The sequence below is a fragment of the Eumetopias jubatus genome, unplaced genomic scaffold (genome assembly GCF_037043125.1).
Source record: "Eumetopias jubatus isolate StellerSeaLion01/CBP00866 unplaced genomic scaffold, mEumJub1_p1.0 scaffold_8, whole genome shotgun sequence".
In the NCBI taxonomy this organism is placed as follows: Eukaryota; Metazoa; Chordata; class Mammalia; order Carnivora; family Otariidae; genus Eumetopias; species Eumetopias jubatus.
This window is the reverse complement of record NW_028274814.1, coordinates 24,795,758-24,811,765: the sequence shown is the minus strand read 5'-3', so window position 1 is coordinate 24,811,765 and position 16,008 is coordinate 24,795,758. Positions and strand designations below refer to the sequence as shown.

The 16,008-nt window shown below is 47.0% G+C and overlaps 1 protein-coding gene across 8 annotated transcripts in view; it reads left to right on the top strand.

Annotated features, from left to right (window-relative positions):
- Positions 1 to 16,008, top strand: part of CELF2 (CUGBP Elav-like family member 2) — a 292,606-nt gene that overhangs the window by 202,448 nt on the left and 74,150 nt on the right. For all 8 annotated transcript variants that reach the window (XM_028114650.2, XM_028114649.2, XM_028114646.2 and 5 more), the window contains exon 4: positions 13,825 to 13,873. In XM_028114650.2, the coding sequence (XP_027970451.1) occupies positions 13,825 to 13,873 (49 nt within the window). The remainder of the gene's footprint in view (positions 1 to 13,824; positions 13,874 to 16,008) is intronic.

Sequence of the window (16,008 nt, the reverse complement as noted above, 5' to 3'; positions counted from 1 at the left end):
CTTGTTCACACACTGCATTCCAGCCATTGGATCCCACACGAGTGTCGTTTCACTTCTGTGAAGGTGGAATCGAGTATTCCTTCATTGTAATCCGCTGTAGCAGATGCTGAGATTCAACCTGTCACTGCTGAATCTCATTCTCCCCAGTTGTTCAACTACCTGTTTCTCACCGTAGTAAGCTCCAGATGCCTCAAGGAGAGAGAACATTCTCATATTAGAGATGCTGCTCAACAAATGGGTGTTGAGTACATGAACTCTCAGGAATAGCTTCTATTCATCGACACTCAATATAAAAAAATCTCAAGAGTTCTTTACAAACTGGTGGAGTACAAGAGGGAAGTCAGAGAGCGGTCTCGATACTTGGGCTCTCCATTACAATCCTTTTGGCCAGGTTAGACCCCTACTCTACTCTTTTTTTATTTTATTATTATTATTCAGACATTTTTAATCCAGAAGACAGTCATTTTTGGTGAGGCACGAACACATGTGGTCACAATGCATTTTTTACTCTGGTTGTAACACCTGAATGGATTAAGAAAATAAGAGCTTATAATCCTAGGTTTCTCTGCAGCTTATTATATAATCTGACTCAGTCCTCACAATCATGCATTGAGGTTTCCATTATGATCCTTGTTTCAAATAGTTTACCAAGGGTTAAGGAGGTCAAGTGGCTTGACCATAGGTACTTGGAGTTGGCCAAGTTGAGCCAAGACTCAAACCCAGACCTTCTGTTGGTAACTGTGATGTTCTTTCCACTACAGAGAAAATAAAGCAGCCCAAATTTCCCAAGACCTCATTCAGAGAAGAAAGCATCAAAATAGATGAGCCAATGCAGATCACGTGCTGTCAACAAAGGCTTCTTGCCTTTCTTCCTTAATATAAAATGTCTCCCGTATTCTTAATGTATCCCCTTTCTGAGTTTTCCTCCGCCATTTGAATTTTGGTTACAGTACTGTATACTTGAAGGCCTAAACCAGAATCTGATCTTCAGAAGACTGAGCTTCAGGGCAAGGGTATTTATAGAACAATTGAACTGTCATAATTTCCCTGAGCACGGCCAACAAGTAATTTCCAGAGTTGGTAAACGATCTCACACATGAGAGTAGAAGGTAGGAATCAAAATGAGACAGTAAAATTAAATTCGAACTCATAAAGAAATTAGCTGCACGGGAGGAGAGATCTTCATTTGGCAAAATATCAACCAAAGTTTAGGACTACTGTAGAAGATGAGATGAATAAATAGAGTTGCTAAAAAGCATATCAGATGTGTAATGGATTTGCATTTTAAACATGGCTAGTATGAAATAGCCCTTAAGGCATTTTTTTTTCAAACTTGCCATCTATTTTTAGTAGGGAATAATTTTTTTTAAAAACCAGCCTCATTTGTTTAAAAAAAAAGAGATAATCATTTTTTGCCTAAACGTGATTAAGAGAGGAAATTACACTAGTTATCTGCTTCCATTCACTTAGTATAAATCCCAAAGGCCATGGAGGTAGCTAAATAAACAAATGGAGAAAGGCTACAGAGTGAGGTATCGTATTTATTTGTCTGATGTAAATGGAGTTGTCATTCCTAAGCCAATCAAACCATGCATTTTTTATGAGAGGTTGCAACTTGCAGAGATGGAGATGTTAGACACTAATTAATAAACGTGGCTGGCAGAGCAACTCAAACAACTCAGGACTCTGACGCTAAGCTAGGGAAGGATCAGTAGAATATGAAATTCAGTGGGGCTTTTCCGTGGATTTGATGAGACGCCAGTACCCTGTCAGAGGTTCAAGGGAAGATACAGCTGGCTTAAGTTTTCCAAGTTAGTTTTGAACCAGAGGTTTTAAAGATTTGCTTGATAGAAGGGTATTCTTGTGGTGGCTTTAGTTTGCCTTGAAGTTGAAAGGGAACCTGAGATTACGGGATAAGGCATCCCTAATCTTAACAGCGTTGAAGCCGCAGAGAGGTGGCCGCAGGGAGCCCCATGCTGCACGTGGAACACCCATAGACGCCATGGTTGGTATGGGGAGGGGTTTTGCTTTGTGTCATCAAGTTCACATTTAATTGAGCTCATACAGCTTGTAAATATTGCGGATGAATTACTGGAAAGCTCTCCAAATCTTACAAAGGGAAGAGCCTACATCAGTTGAACACCGGGGGCTTCTCATGAGTCCGTTGAAAAGGACATAATGCAGTTTCATTGCCATGCAGTAGACAGGGTTGCAGCCTATAAAGTTGTCAATATTCAACTATTTATGATCTACAAAATGGCAGTTGCACACAATTCAACCTAATAACACATTAGGTGTTCCTAGGTGACAAATATACAGCGGTAATATTGGCAACGGAAATACTGTCTCTTCATGCCTGCGGAGGGGCACTGTGCCTTTTTGTGGATAAGCATGTGGATGAAGTTCCAGTAAGAGGGAGTTGTCCAGTTTGACTAGAGTTGAAGAGAAATGTTGAGCAATCATGAGAAATAAGCCTGAAAAGGTAATTTGGGGTCAAAGCATGGAGTTGTTTGAAAGCCCACAGAGCTGGAATTTAATTTGGCAGATCATGGAAAGTTTTTGGGCAAGAGACAGAAATTAGTAGACCAGAGTTTTAGGCAGATTAAAAAGGCAGTGGTGTATGGGACACTTGAAAGGCAAGGACCAGAAGAGGTAAGGGGGTCATTTCAGGAGTCTGAGGGAGCAGGAACCAGGCGCTAACAAGGTGGCAGCAGGGGAAATAGTGAGGAGTAAAGAAGAAAAACAAATTGCAGGGAAATGAGATCTACACGGAGAATTCCTAGGGGAAGAAAACTCAACAAATGTAGGGCCAAGCCAGAGCGGCAGTCAGGTGAGGGTCTGGGGGAACACACCCAGCAGCTGTCTCATCCAGCATGCAAGCTTCCAATGGCTGACCGAAACTCAAGTGCAGGCCAGCAGGTTGCGCTGTCCAAAGGGTATTTCCTGTGGGGATGCCGCAGGGGTGTGGCCGAAAGCGCCTGAGTGAGAGGATTCTGGGAAGCAGTACCAGGGATTGCCAGTAATGGGGTCGAGCCCTGGGAAGGAGGCGAGCCCCCCGCTTGGCCGGGACTCCGGGCTGGGTTCACAGGGAGTGAACAGTCACAGAAGGGCCAGGTCAACAAGCAGGGTTCCGGCCCCATGCAGAGTGAAGGCCAGCTGGAGAGGCACATTGACCCAGGCACGAGCGCAGCGCTCAGCTCATCCCCTTTCACAGGGTGGGGAGAACAAGGTAGTGGTGAACGACCTGAAAACAGGGGTGTTGGAGAAAGGAGCCACTGTGAGCCTGGCAGGCTGGGTTCTCCTTTATCCCAAGGCTGTGTGAGAGCTGAACCCAAAGATGGCCATTACTGGCAAAGGCTAATGTCAGAAGGACAATTTATTTTTAAACCAGACTCATTTGTCTTAAAGTATGAGATTATGCTAAGTTTGTGGCATGTGGAGTCATAGTATTGGAAATATAAATGAACTACCCAGGTCATTAAACCACTCCTTAATGGCCAGGCCAGGCATTATTATTTCAGTGTGTATTTCGCATGGCTCAATTAAGCAGCATGTCTAATTTAGCATCTGGGTAACATCTGGAAGAATGACTCTTGGAGCATCCATCATTGGTTTTGGAAGACAATTCCACAGTCAAAAAGAAATCATGATTAGAAAGGATATCTGTATATTTCCCATTTAGTAATAAGGGCAAATTATTACCTTTCTCTTAATTTTGGCTCATTAATCAGTAGTGATTGTGATCTCCCAGCTGTCATACGGAAGCCTCGTGAGTTATTCTGCGGTACTTGGGGAGGTCCCCGCAGCACTGTAATCCTACAAGCCTTTCCTTACAGTGAGTCTGCCCGTTTGTCTTCATTTCTAGAACTGTTTTATGCCCTCCGGTTTTTTTGTCATTAAAATATATAGATCTCAAGATTCTAGACAAAGCAAGGTGCAGTCTTACAGGGTTAACTAGTTATGCTTTGCTTTTCACCAAATTTATTTGGGATCTCAAAGGCTTGGATAAATGCTTCTTATATCCCAAAGATGCAGTGACTGAGGAGGGGAGGCCTGAGCTGTCATCAAAGAAAGGGCTTTCTCGTCACAATAATGTTGCTAAACATAATAGCAGAGCCCTTCTACAGAAATAACAGCTAATGAGGTACCAACTTTGACTGGAGGGTTACAGAGAGACAGAGATTAACCTTTCTAAGTAATAGACTATAGTTCCAAGAAAAAGCAAACTAAGAACAGAGTAACATCCTTCTTGAATAGCCAGGCTCGGGAAAGCGACACACTCCCACTTTGTTGTAACAATTTTGTTTCATTCACATCCCATGCCTCCTCCTTTGAGCCTCTTCATTTTTCTTGTAATTTTAAGAGCACATAAAGCAAAATGGAAGCTTGTGTTACTATTTAGTATGAAAACACAGAACCTAATCACAGCTAATGAGTATAATAAATGCCGGGCTGTAGCTTCTCTTGTGTGTATATGGTGTATGTACAGAAGGTAATATAGGCTGAGTGACTAGGACACCGAGTTACAGATGGGGTTGTGGAATGTTACTTGACAGCCAATTAGAGTAATCTGTCAGAAATGATGACTTAATCACCGTAACAGATTCCAAATTCCCTCCTAGAATTCCACCCAGAGTAATCTAATTTTCCCGCCATGTTTTATTTTACTTATTTTATTTAAAAAAAAATATTTTTTCCAGGACTGAATGGTTATGCTGCTTGTTTTTCCTCCTCTGGTATCGCACATGATTGTACTAGAAATGTAAATAGATAGTGTCATTACCCTGCAGCCCGATGGGCCAAAAGTAGATATATAATTTGGGTTCTGTAGGTTTTTCTCCTGGATTTGGGAGTTGAATGAAACTAGCTGCATACCTCCCAGGTGAGCAAGAAAAGCCATTCCTTCCAGTATGTTATCCTGGCTTTTGAAGGGACCTTTTCTCCCCACCTCAGGGAAACCTTTATGCTAGCTAAAATAATAATGATAGTAATGACTTTATTCAGCGCTCTGCACTTCACATGTATCAGTCAGTGGCTATCAGGAAGAAATAGTTCTTTCCACTCTGAGTTTTCTCCTTGAGTATGATTTGCTGTGGGAAGAGAAAAGGTGACTTTTGTTTCTTTATTATTCTCTATTGTCATGTTCAAAGCCACTTTTTTCCTTGGCTTAGATCACTTCTGTAAAAATTTAGGTTAGCAAATACTGGTTGCCAAGTTTTTGTGTTAACTCCATTGGTGGCCATACACAAAAGCAATGTGGAATAGCCCTGGGTTCAAAGTGTAGATGAGTCCCAGGCACTCTGCTTCCACCAAGGAACCCCGTCTTGAGAGGGCAGCTCCGCACTCCATCTTCTGCAGGCTTTCCAAAGCCATATTCAAATAGACGGGCATCATGCAATCCAGTCGCTTAACAGGAAACCCACTGCCAGGGCTTTCTGGTGTGAATGATGCTTAGCCAACAAAAAGTGGTCCACACTGATTATTTATAGATTCCAGTGTACTTTACTGTACTACCAGTTTGGGAGGAAACCACAAAATGTAGGATCAGTTAATGTCAGGGATTCAAAATTATTTTCCTCTCTGAGAATAGGTGATAGTAAAGGTTGGTCTTCATCAGTCCACTTCTCAATATAGGTGGGGAACATTTCAGATAGCTTGGCCCATGAAACACATCTTAGGGTCTGATTCCATCGTGTGTGTGTTGTTTAGGAGGGCCTGATGAAGGGACTGTGGGAGGATCAGCACTGAACCTCTGCATTAGGACGTACAGCTCCTTCACAGTCAAATGGCTCCTTGGCTGGGGCAGTACTTTCCATACATGGCTCTAAGGCTGTGGGTTTTTTCTCTCCATCATTACAGCTGTTTTGAGTTTTCTTTCCTACCTTCTCCATGGAGGAAACACGGTAATTCCTGTTCTGAGGCTAACTTACAGTGTTTCTTATGTGCATGTGCAATACACATGCTTGTATACATCCATATGTATACACATACACACTGCACACACTCGTATACGAGTCTAAGAGGGAAGAAACTTACAGTTAGATAATCTTTATGTTTAGTGTAGAAGAGGGAAGTTATGGTAATTTTGCTGGTTCTTAGAAACCCCAAATTCACCTGCAGCACAACTGCGTGGATATATGCTAGGGGCAGTATGGAGAAGTGTCAGAGACGGAAGCTCCAGCCTGGGACAGTCCCGAGTCTCAATCCCTGCTCCACCGTTGACTTGGTGTCGGGCTTGACCAGGTTACATATCCCTCGCTCTCTCGCTCCCCAACCCTCCTTGGCTCCCCATTTATACCTGTCTCAGGGTTGTTGGAACAGTTTAGACACATAAAGAGCCTACGACAGTGTTTGGCACAGGAAAAACAAGAAGGAAGGATTTCCTCTGTTTTTCACACACACAAAAAAAATCTCAAAAATTGGGGGCACCTGGGTGGCTCAGTCAGTTAAGTGTCTGCCTTCAGCTCAGGTCATGATCCCGGGGGGCCTGGGATTGAGCCCCACATCGGGCTCCCTGCTCAGTGGGGAGCCTCCTTCTCCCTCTGCCTTCTCCCCGCCCCCCCATTTGCGCTCTCTCGCTCTCTCTGAAAATAAAATCTTTAAAAAAAAAAAACTCACAAAAATTGCCTGAATTCTCTACCTCACCTACCAGGTGTTAGCTATGGGCTGGTTGTAGCTGATGTAGCACACGGATTTCCAGTTTCTTGCAGAGGTGCCATTCTGTTAAAGGTATCTTCGCAAGTTGACCATACTAAAGACCTTAGTAAGGCTGTGTCAACATTCCGGAAGCCACCTTGGTCTCTCTCCACCCTCCCTGATGCCGAGTCTAGTAGAACTGTGACCAAAAATGCCACAGTCACCTACCTGGAGAGCCGGGCCAGCCGACATGGCTTCAGGGTGCCTCACCGTAACGGAAGACCCCTCGACAATACAGACCTTGATCTGCGGGCATGGCACGTTCCAGTGGAACGCAAATCTTTTGAAACTCCTTTTTGCCACTTCTACCACCTTTTTTGAGAAACATGCAGGAAGTACAGGTGCTTTGGGTATTTCACAGTGTCCTGTACAGTGAGGCTGGAGGTGGTCTGCATGAGCTGTATGTGCATCATTACGGAGGGAAAGAAAAGTTCCCTTCGGTCTTGAAGGGCTGGAGTCCTGTCATTTTCTCATGGCTCTCGTGTGAAGTCACGTCTTTCCCACCCCGCCCCTTCCCTCCCTTTAAATATTTTATGGGCAGTGAGCTTATAATATGTACCATCACGGCTGCTCCCTCAGGGGTCAAGACAGGTTTAATAATGAGATGCAGAAGAGTGACTGTAAAACCCACTTCAGGTTAAGAAATGGCATGTTTTATTGAATCTCGTGTTAAAGGTGGTTAACTCATCAATGGGTGATGGCTGGGGTTAAACAAGTTTCAACACGAGTTCTCCTCGGTGTGAGAAACCAGCCATGTCTCCTTCCCCCAGGCCCTCCAGCTCCCAGACGAGGCCGGGGTTAACACTGGCTGTCGAAACTCGGAGGTACCCCCTCATTCACCACAGGACCGGGGCGGAGAGGTTTGGCGAAATCCCGCCAGACTTCAGGTATAATGGGGACTCCAGAGAGCACAGCTCGTGAAAGCCACTGCTTTGTGGGCCAGCCCATCCCTGTCGCCGTGACATGACAGGACCCGTGATGCGGGCGGGGCTCTGCACAGCTCCCTGTACGTGAGGTGACCCCCACGGACTTGGCGTGACGGCTTTGCTCCAACGTTACGTCCTGTTCATTTTCACGAGCTGCAGCCAGGCACTTCTGTGATGCGTCGAAGGTCAATGCATTCAGGAGTGAGGAACGTCAGGTCCTATCAGGACACCTGCCGTTCTGAAGACCAGGGGTTGGGGGGGGGGGGGGACAAGGGGAGGGAAGGCCAAGGGCCGCTCACTCAGGAGGTGCTGGGAGAAAGGGGGGGGGGAGGCTCTATACTGGAAGGCTGGCATGCCCCGACGCCCACCGACAGCTTCCCACGAGAGTGCCCACGTTGGGACGGCAGCCTGCGTGGTGGTGGTGTTGATGCCATGCTCAGATCTGGTGCAAGATTCAGCCCTTAATCTCAAGAAGCCCCAACTCACTGGAAGCCTGGTCAGGTCCCCAAGAAATGGACCTCGGTGAACTGCAGTAACTGTCCTCTGGGAGTTTCCACCTTCTGTACGTGGGATGGAACACTTACTACACAGATGTCACCGAAATTAAACCGATTTCTAAGGAACATGCTCAGTTCCAGTCATCCCCCACACCCTCCTCCCGCCAGGAGGGAAGGGGAGCTCTTAAAATTTCCCCTTTTTGTTAGATTTCATCTGGTTTTAAAAAAGAAACAGGGCTAGAGACCAAGAAGTTAACCAGTACCTTAATGTGTAACTGGAGGCAAAATGTTGTTCTACAATAAAATGAAAAATTCATGTGCAAAGAAATCTTCGAGGAAATAGATTTAGAAGGCTTTCTTCATAGAAATGCAAACTTGATGAAATGTGTTAAGTCAAATTTACTGCCACAAACAGGATCCGTTTCCAAAACGATTGATCTTGGCATATCCCCAGGACAAGCATTCTGCCAACAGGGAATCCCGTGGTCTTGCTTTGCTCCAAGGACAAGCTGACTTGAACACGAATAATAGACTGGGCACTGCTGTTTCACCGTGCCTCGGGAAAACCGCCCTGTGGGTGTCACAGGCTGGTGTGTGTACGATTCCTAGACTCCTCCAACAGAGGTGCCATTGGACAGATCATGACAGTACAGACCCCTGAAGATTTTTTTCCAGACACTGCCCGCCCTGTATGCTTATGGAGATGCAGATTCAACTTCATTAGCATGTGTCTCTTAGGAGACTCCCTGCAAAAATTCTTGAAGACTGTCCTCCCCTAGGGAACCACCCTCAAGCCTGACTCTGAGATTGCCTTAGGACTGGTGAGGCATTAGGGGATTGGAAGCATGACTGCCAAATTCCCTGGCCCTTCGTTCAGTCTTCTGCTGTCAGCTGGGACCTCCAGGTACAGAACATGGGCTGCGGGCCCCATCCCCTGCCCTTCCCCCAAAGGCGGGGGGAGAGGGGGGACGGGGGCAGCCATTTTCCCCCCTCGCAACAGACATAGTCTAGAGAAGCAGTGGTTTGGACACCCTGGGTTTCATCTTTCGTTCTTGACGACGTGGTGAGGGTAGGGTTGCTGGCCACCAGTCATCTTACTTGAAATTCTCCACTCCCTGAGCATATCCCTCACTCTTAGCCTGGTTATGCTGCTTTAGGTATTTCATATTCGGTGAATGACCTTTAGTGACTTCTGTTGCTTCCTCTCTTAGTGAGAAGGTTGTCACATCATTCTCTTGTAGCAACATGGCTGGTTTTCTCTTATTCTTTGCCTCAGAGTGTGTTCTCTACTCTGAAACGTCCTTCCTTCGGATCCTGGTGAGCGTTAGGATTCCTTCAGGACTGAACTCAAACTCTGCTCTGGCTCAGACACCTTCTCTGGCTCGCCCTCCCTGTGTCTGTGTCTGGCATCTCTGAGTCCCCACACCGCGTGTCTCAGCGTGTGCGTGCCACTGATGTGGCTGTCGCCACCACTGTATTATAAGCTCCAGTGGGACCAGACTCTTCCATCCGTGAGTTCGCAGCATCTCGCTAACACGGTATCTGGTAAACGAAGAAATAAGTGAACGAATGCGTCATGCCAGTCTGACTGTGTCAGATCTTTGAAACCATTTTCTGTCGTAGGAAAGGAATCCCTTCATTACACCTTGAAACTTTCCACTAAATGCCAGCTCCTTTCCGTCACTTTCTTGCTCCACTCAACAAATCTCCCAGACTTCTTTGGAATAATGAAATTTTGAGGAAGTGAAACATTATGAAAACAACTCCTCCAAACCGTTTTTTTTTTCGTCTTCCTTGATGTTTATATCCCATAAATTTGTAACTCAAATGCACTGTTCGTGATAATGAGCCATTCTTAATACAGTACTGATTGAACACCCCTCTCCAGGAAGGTCACAGGGCTGTACACACATGATCCCCATAGTCTTCATGACATACCTGAAGGAGGGTGACCGCCCATTCAGAATTCACCGTGCTCTGACAGTCCAACCATGTGAAGTTGACCTTCTGTCTCTCTCGGGGCCAGGGGAGGACCAGAGCAAAGTTCAAGTCTGCAGTGGCAATGGCCATGTTCTTACTATTGATCTTACATTCCAGAGCCTTCGGGGCAGTCTCAGGTCAGAAACGGAGCTGAGTCTCTCGGCAGCTGCAGGAAAACCAAGAGTCAAGTCTTGGAGTAATACTCATCATAAAGTGCGTAGATGAAGTGTTCAGGGAGGTCAGAGGAGGGAAGGTGACTTCCGCCTGGTGGGGTACTGAAGGCGGCACCTTCAGTGGGTGGGGCCTGCGGTCCTTCATCGTAGGCTCGTGCGTCCAAGTCCCATGTTGGGCATTTAGTAGAGAAGCAGTGTGATCTGGGGGTAATCGGCCCTGAATGAAATGGAGAGAGCTAAGATATTTGATCACAACTCTGTCATTAGCTGTGCGTGTCCTTAGTGAAGTCACGGTTCCCTTCAGCCGTATAAATGAAGAGCATTGGGCTGAATGCTCCCCAGGCCCTTGACAGCTTTAGAGCAGAACGATTTCTGTTCTTGCAGAAGCTCCCAGAGCTGCTGCCCCAGACCTCCACGCACATCAGAGGTGAATGCCTCTGAATGCCGGCTGAATGCCCGTAGCGCTCTGTCTGGGCCCCTTTTCTGATGTTTGCCACCGTTTGTTCTTCTTTCTCTTTGTGCACATCAGCTGCCATGATGGATGGGAAGCTGGCTGAGGGCAAGAGTCCTCTTCATTCATTTTTGTGTCCTGTACATAGTGTAGGTACGCTCACCTCCTCTCTCCTTGCCTCAACCTGTGACTCTCATCTGAGCCTTTTCAGCACGTTGGCCTGTTGTCTTTGCTCTCTGGAAAAGAAAGATGCTATGTCCGCATCCTCTGCCTCAGACTCCACTGAGCGAATCTTCTTGAGATAGTCGTGTACAGTTCTCGTATCTCCTGCTGCTCTCCTCCCTATTACTCCCCAGCTCCGTGCAGTGTGGCATTCTGGCCCCACCGCCCCACAGAAACTGCTTTTGATCAGTTCCCAGAAGAAGATCGTATTGTCATATCCAAAGGGATCCTTGGGCATTTCCATCGTAGCATGATCTGACCACCACCTTATTCTGAAGGCTCTCCCGCGGGGCTCCTGCGGAACCAGTTATTCCTGCTCAAACCCTCTTCAGTTCCTCTTTCCTGATATTCTCTGTGGTTCTCTTGATAGTCCTTGGCTCTTGGTTCTTTTCACTGTACGTTCCCTCCTGGACAGTTTCACCCATGCCCACGGCCCCAGAGCCGTCACTACAGCCTGGGTGCTCTGTGGCACCCAACTTCTCTCCAGCCCCAGTCGCATCGAGTGTGGCGTGGCCAGACCTGCACTAATCAGTCTCCCCCAAAACTACTTTTCTCATGTTTCCCCTCTTTGGGCCATGCTCCCGTGATGGTTCTCACTCCCCCACATCCCCACAACCAGCCAGTTGCCTCTGAGGTTTAGACCTTCATCAATTTCACACGGATGTCCGCAGTAGCCTCTTAGCTGCCCCCCCCCCACCCTGTCCCAATTTATCCACCACATCGTAGCCAGAAAGGACTTTTCTGGAATTTAGATTTGATCTTGTTGCCCTTGCTACCTGAATCTTCTATGCCTGACTTGACTTTTAGACACGATCTCAGTTCCTTAGTACACAGGATCCTCTGAGACCCAGGTGCCAACTGCCTTCGCATCTCCTTCTTGCGCCCTTCCCCACAGACATATTGGCCTCCTTGCTAGGAGGAAGTATGCTTTTTCTCACCATTGTGCCTTGCACAGGATATTCTCTTGGTTTCAGATGCCATTTCCCCCTCTTCGGCCAGCAAGTCCAACTTGACCTTTAGGACTCGAATCACATGTCCCCTTTGCTAAGAAGCCTTCACTTTCCTCCCCAGGCAGAATGAAGTGCCTCCTCCCTTGAGCTCCTGCACCCCCTTGTTGTTCTGTCTAGCAAAGCACTTCCCATGTTGCTCCTGGGGCTGTTGACACGTCAGCCTCCCCCATACACACTGAGCACCCGAAGGGCCTGAAATTCTTTATTGGGCCTTGTTCCCCAGTTCCTAGCCCAAAGCCTGAGACACAGTGGGTACTTCACCCATCTTTGCTGAATGGATGGATAAAGGCATGCTAGAAGGGTAGCCACGCAGGGACTCAGCCTGTCTTCCCCAAGCGTTAGCTGTAGCATAGAGCCCACCTTACCCAGCCCAAACCAGGACTTTCCACATTTTACTTCTGTCTGCTTTTTCGGGATAAATTCCAGTCTTTTCTGAAAAGACTGGTCTACTTACTGACCCCTGAACATTCCATTCTCATTCTGGTCTCTCCTCCACAAATTGAATATGTTAATGGAGTGGGAATCCGAGTAGACCCCACATGTAAAGGCCTCTGTTCTATGCATAAGAGCATCTTGCCTTTTAGAATAAACGAAGCAGCCCTGAATTATTTAGCCTCTCGTCCCCTGATAGTACTCCCTCTTTCCCGTTCCCCTTGTGTTTTGAAGACCCTGCCAGGCATTAGCTACACATGGCCCTAACTGCCTGATGATAATTTTCCATCATTTAAGTGCCAGAGCCAAGTACCATTCCCCTTTCCTTTAAATTAGATAAAACCCAGAGCTGGGGCTTGCAAGTGATGGAAGTCCACTGGGGGAATTAAAGGTTCAGAGAGAATGGGACCCATTATAATAAGAGCATTTGCACGGCCAGTGATTGCATCTACACTGTGGCTCTGAGGTTCCTTGGGGTATGATGAAATATAAAGCGAGAAGACCTTTGAAAGTGGTTGGAGGAATTTATTTTAATTGGAAATGGTGGTAGTGTTCTGCACTTGGAGTAAACTCTGTGGATCATGCACGGGGGTGAGATGGGCATTGTGTAAAGAGCCAGAGAGCACCCAGGGGCACCGCGATTCAGGACCTTGGCGCCACTCTGTCTCAGGTTCCTCCCACTCCTGCACACCTACCAAGCGAACCTGATCGTCAGATCCGTGCCTCCTGCCCTCCCTCCTCCCTCCCCTCCCTTCTCCATCCCTTTAGTAGCTCTACATTCCTCTGTCATACTTTGTATTTGAGAAAAATTACACAATAGCGCCTAAATCAATCAACTGCTAGACCTTCAAATTACTCATAATTGTGAGGTCTTAAGAAAAATCCCTGCAGCAGAGAGCATGGCCGGAAGAAAAACAAAGACAATCTGCATTTCAATGTGTAATATACTACAGAATAACAGTAGTTCATTTTTCCCCGCATGTCCTGTGCCCTGTCCATGGCACCCCCTTTATATGCCTTTGCTCATTTCATTCCTGCCGTGCAGGTGTTACCTCCGTTGCACAGATAAGGAAACTGAAGCTCAGAGAAGTTAGGACGCTTGCCCAAAATCATGTGGCAATGATGAATGGCAGAGCCAGAACTGCCTATAAGATATGGGCAGAAACTATACTGAGTGGCAGAACCAGGTTTCAAACTCAGGTCTGACCGCAAAGCCCAATCCTGTGTCGCAGGGCCCAGTGACTCAAAAGGGGTTCTATTCCTGAACGTCACCACAGGCTTGCATTTTCATGGGGTTACTTTTGACGGGGAGAGATCCTGTTATTACTGATGTGTCCTTATAACAGTTTGAGGACTCAAGTTTAATAGTGTGGGGTTTCTGAGACTGTTCATACAGTTGTTCAATCTGCCTTTACTTTCTCACTTTTGTATTTTTAGATGCATCATCCCATTCAGATGAAACCTGCAGATAGTGAAAAGTCAAACGGTAGGTGGTGACCAACTGTGTCTCATGTAATACTGTCTGTTTCTTTCAATGAAGGAGTCAGACGGGGGAGGGAGGAGCCGGCCCCACGTGCTTCCTGCTCTGGGAAAAGTGGGGGGTACGTCTCTGGTGTAAAGATCTGTTGAAGACATTGCAAGAAATGGTTTTCCGTGTCCCTCTGTTCGGGGCTTGCTCCGTGTGGTAAGTCTGTGGCCTTTGCCTCTTGTTGATGCCCTCCCACAGAGCAAGCATCCCAGGACACCTGACGGAGAGGAAGGACCTCGGGGTGTGCAAAGCAGATGAGCGGGAAAGGGCTCACCCACCAAGAATCCTGCTTGTCTTTTCTCCTCCTTTGGTGTGTTCCTCTATGGTTGTACCGATGCATCTGCATCCAAATTCATTCAGAACTCAGCCAGCTGATTACATAAACGGATGCTCAGTACTAAAATATGCATGGGATGATGTCTGTGAAATCATCGAGATTTACCTCTCCAAGATGCGGGAGGGCCGGTAGCCACATTTCTCTCTCCTAACTTTCTGCTTCCGTTTACACACGCCTTCTGTCCCATTTTGTTCTTTGAATTCACTGAAATGTATGTTAAAGGAATCTTCTACCTTCTCAGACCTCGGCGCATCTCCGTCCCCCAAGACTGACATAATCAGCACTGTTTGCTTCCACAGGCAGGTCTGCAGCTCATTAATTAGTAATCAGGGCAGAAGCCATGCACTCAGAGATCTGCATATCTGCAAATGTAAATTATGATTGGGGTCTAAATCTCTCCACAAGGCATTTTTTGCTAATTGTAGTGCATCCCATTTTCTGGCTTCTTCACAGACTAGGAAGTTTTGAAGAAAATTCCAAGTGAGAGCGTGGTGCCACCAGCACCTGATTGATCCGTCAGGGAGTAGACTTGGGCGCTTACCTCCTCTCCGCCCCCCCATCTCCTCCACCACTGCACCCCTGTCTGAGAGTCTGTTCCCTTCTTCCCGTACCACATACCGCAAAGGCAGCATCCAGCATCAGATGGTCCAAAACCTCACCCTGCTTTCCTGCAGGACCCCCATCAGGTGACTTCACCCCTTTATTCAGCAGTTACCCCACGATGACTTACTGTGGGTGGGGCCTGTTGCTAGGGGCTGGGCTTCGGCCCTGAGTCCGAAGCAGAATAACGGAAAGGACTAAGAGACACTGCCCTGACCCCATGGAACTTACTGACGTTGAGTCTACTGATCTAGCGGTCACTTAACAACCGAACTTGGATCTCCTCATTCATGAAATGGGAGTCATGGTCACTACCTCCATAGATAGGCTTTTTTCTTTTTTTTTTTTTCCTAGACTCACATAAGATACAACAGTGTTTGCAAATGATAGAGCACCACTTCTCTAAAATGTGGGTTATTGTTACCTCCCGGATTTTTCTCTGGCCTCATAGGGCTCTGCACTGAGAGTGTCTACAGGTGAAAGGCCAGGTGCCCATGCTGACTCCTGAGCCTTTTTGCTCCAGAAATACACATTTACAGTCTGTCCTGTTCCTCATGGGAGAGAGGAGTTGTGTATTCGGAGGATGAACCCTGTCCGTGACGTCATCTGGGAGCTCCTGGCCCCTAAGAGATGCTCCCTGTCTTTGGACTCTTAATTCTCTAGCCTGGGTCAGGACAAGGGCCATGAAGGAGGCGTGGTCTTATTTCTGAACCTTGGGTCACTGTTATAAAAACAGGATGAATTAGATAATTCCTCTGGAGATGTTTGCCCTGGAATACCCAAGTAGCTGGACCATGAAAGGGTTTCTTCTTTAGCTTTGCCGCTGTGTGGACACAACGCCTGACTTAGAGAACCCGTTCTACAGGCTAGCCACCTGGAGGTCTCAACTGGTTGGTCGCCCTTGCTTCTAGTGTCACCTCTGGACTCCGAGGCTGATGTTTGCTCTGGGTCTAGAACGGCAGCAACAGAGTAGAACCACTCTCAGCCAACCGTTTTGCACGATCTCAGAAGCCAAGCAGGATTAGACACTGTTATTACTAAGATGCAAAGATACCTAAAAATGCCGTTGTTCAGGAAGCAACTCAGGGTAGCCGGTGAAAGCTATCTCGAGGAGCCCAGACTTGACCCCTGACTGACCGTGCAGGTGTTGGCTGGG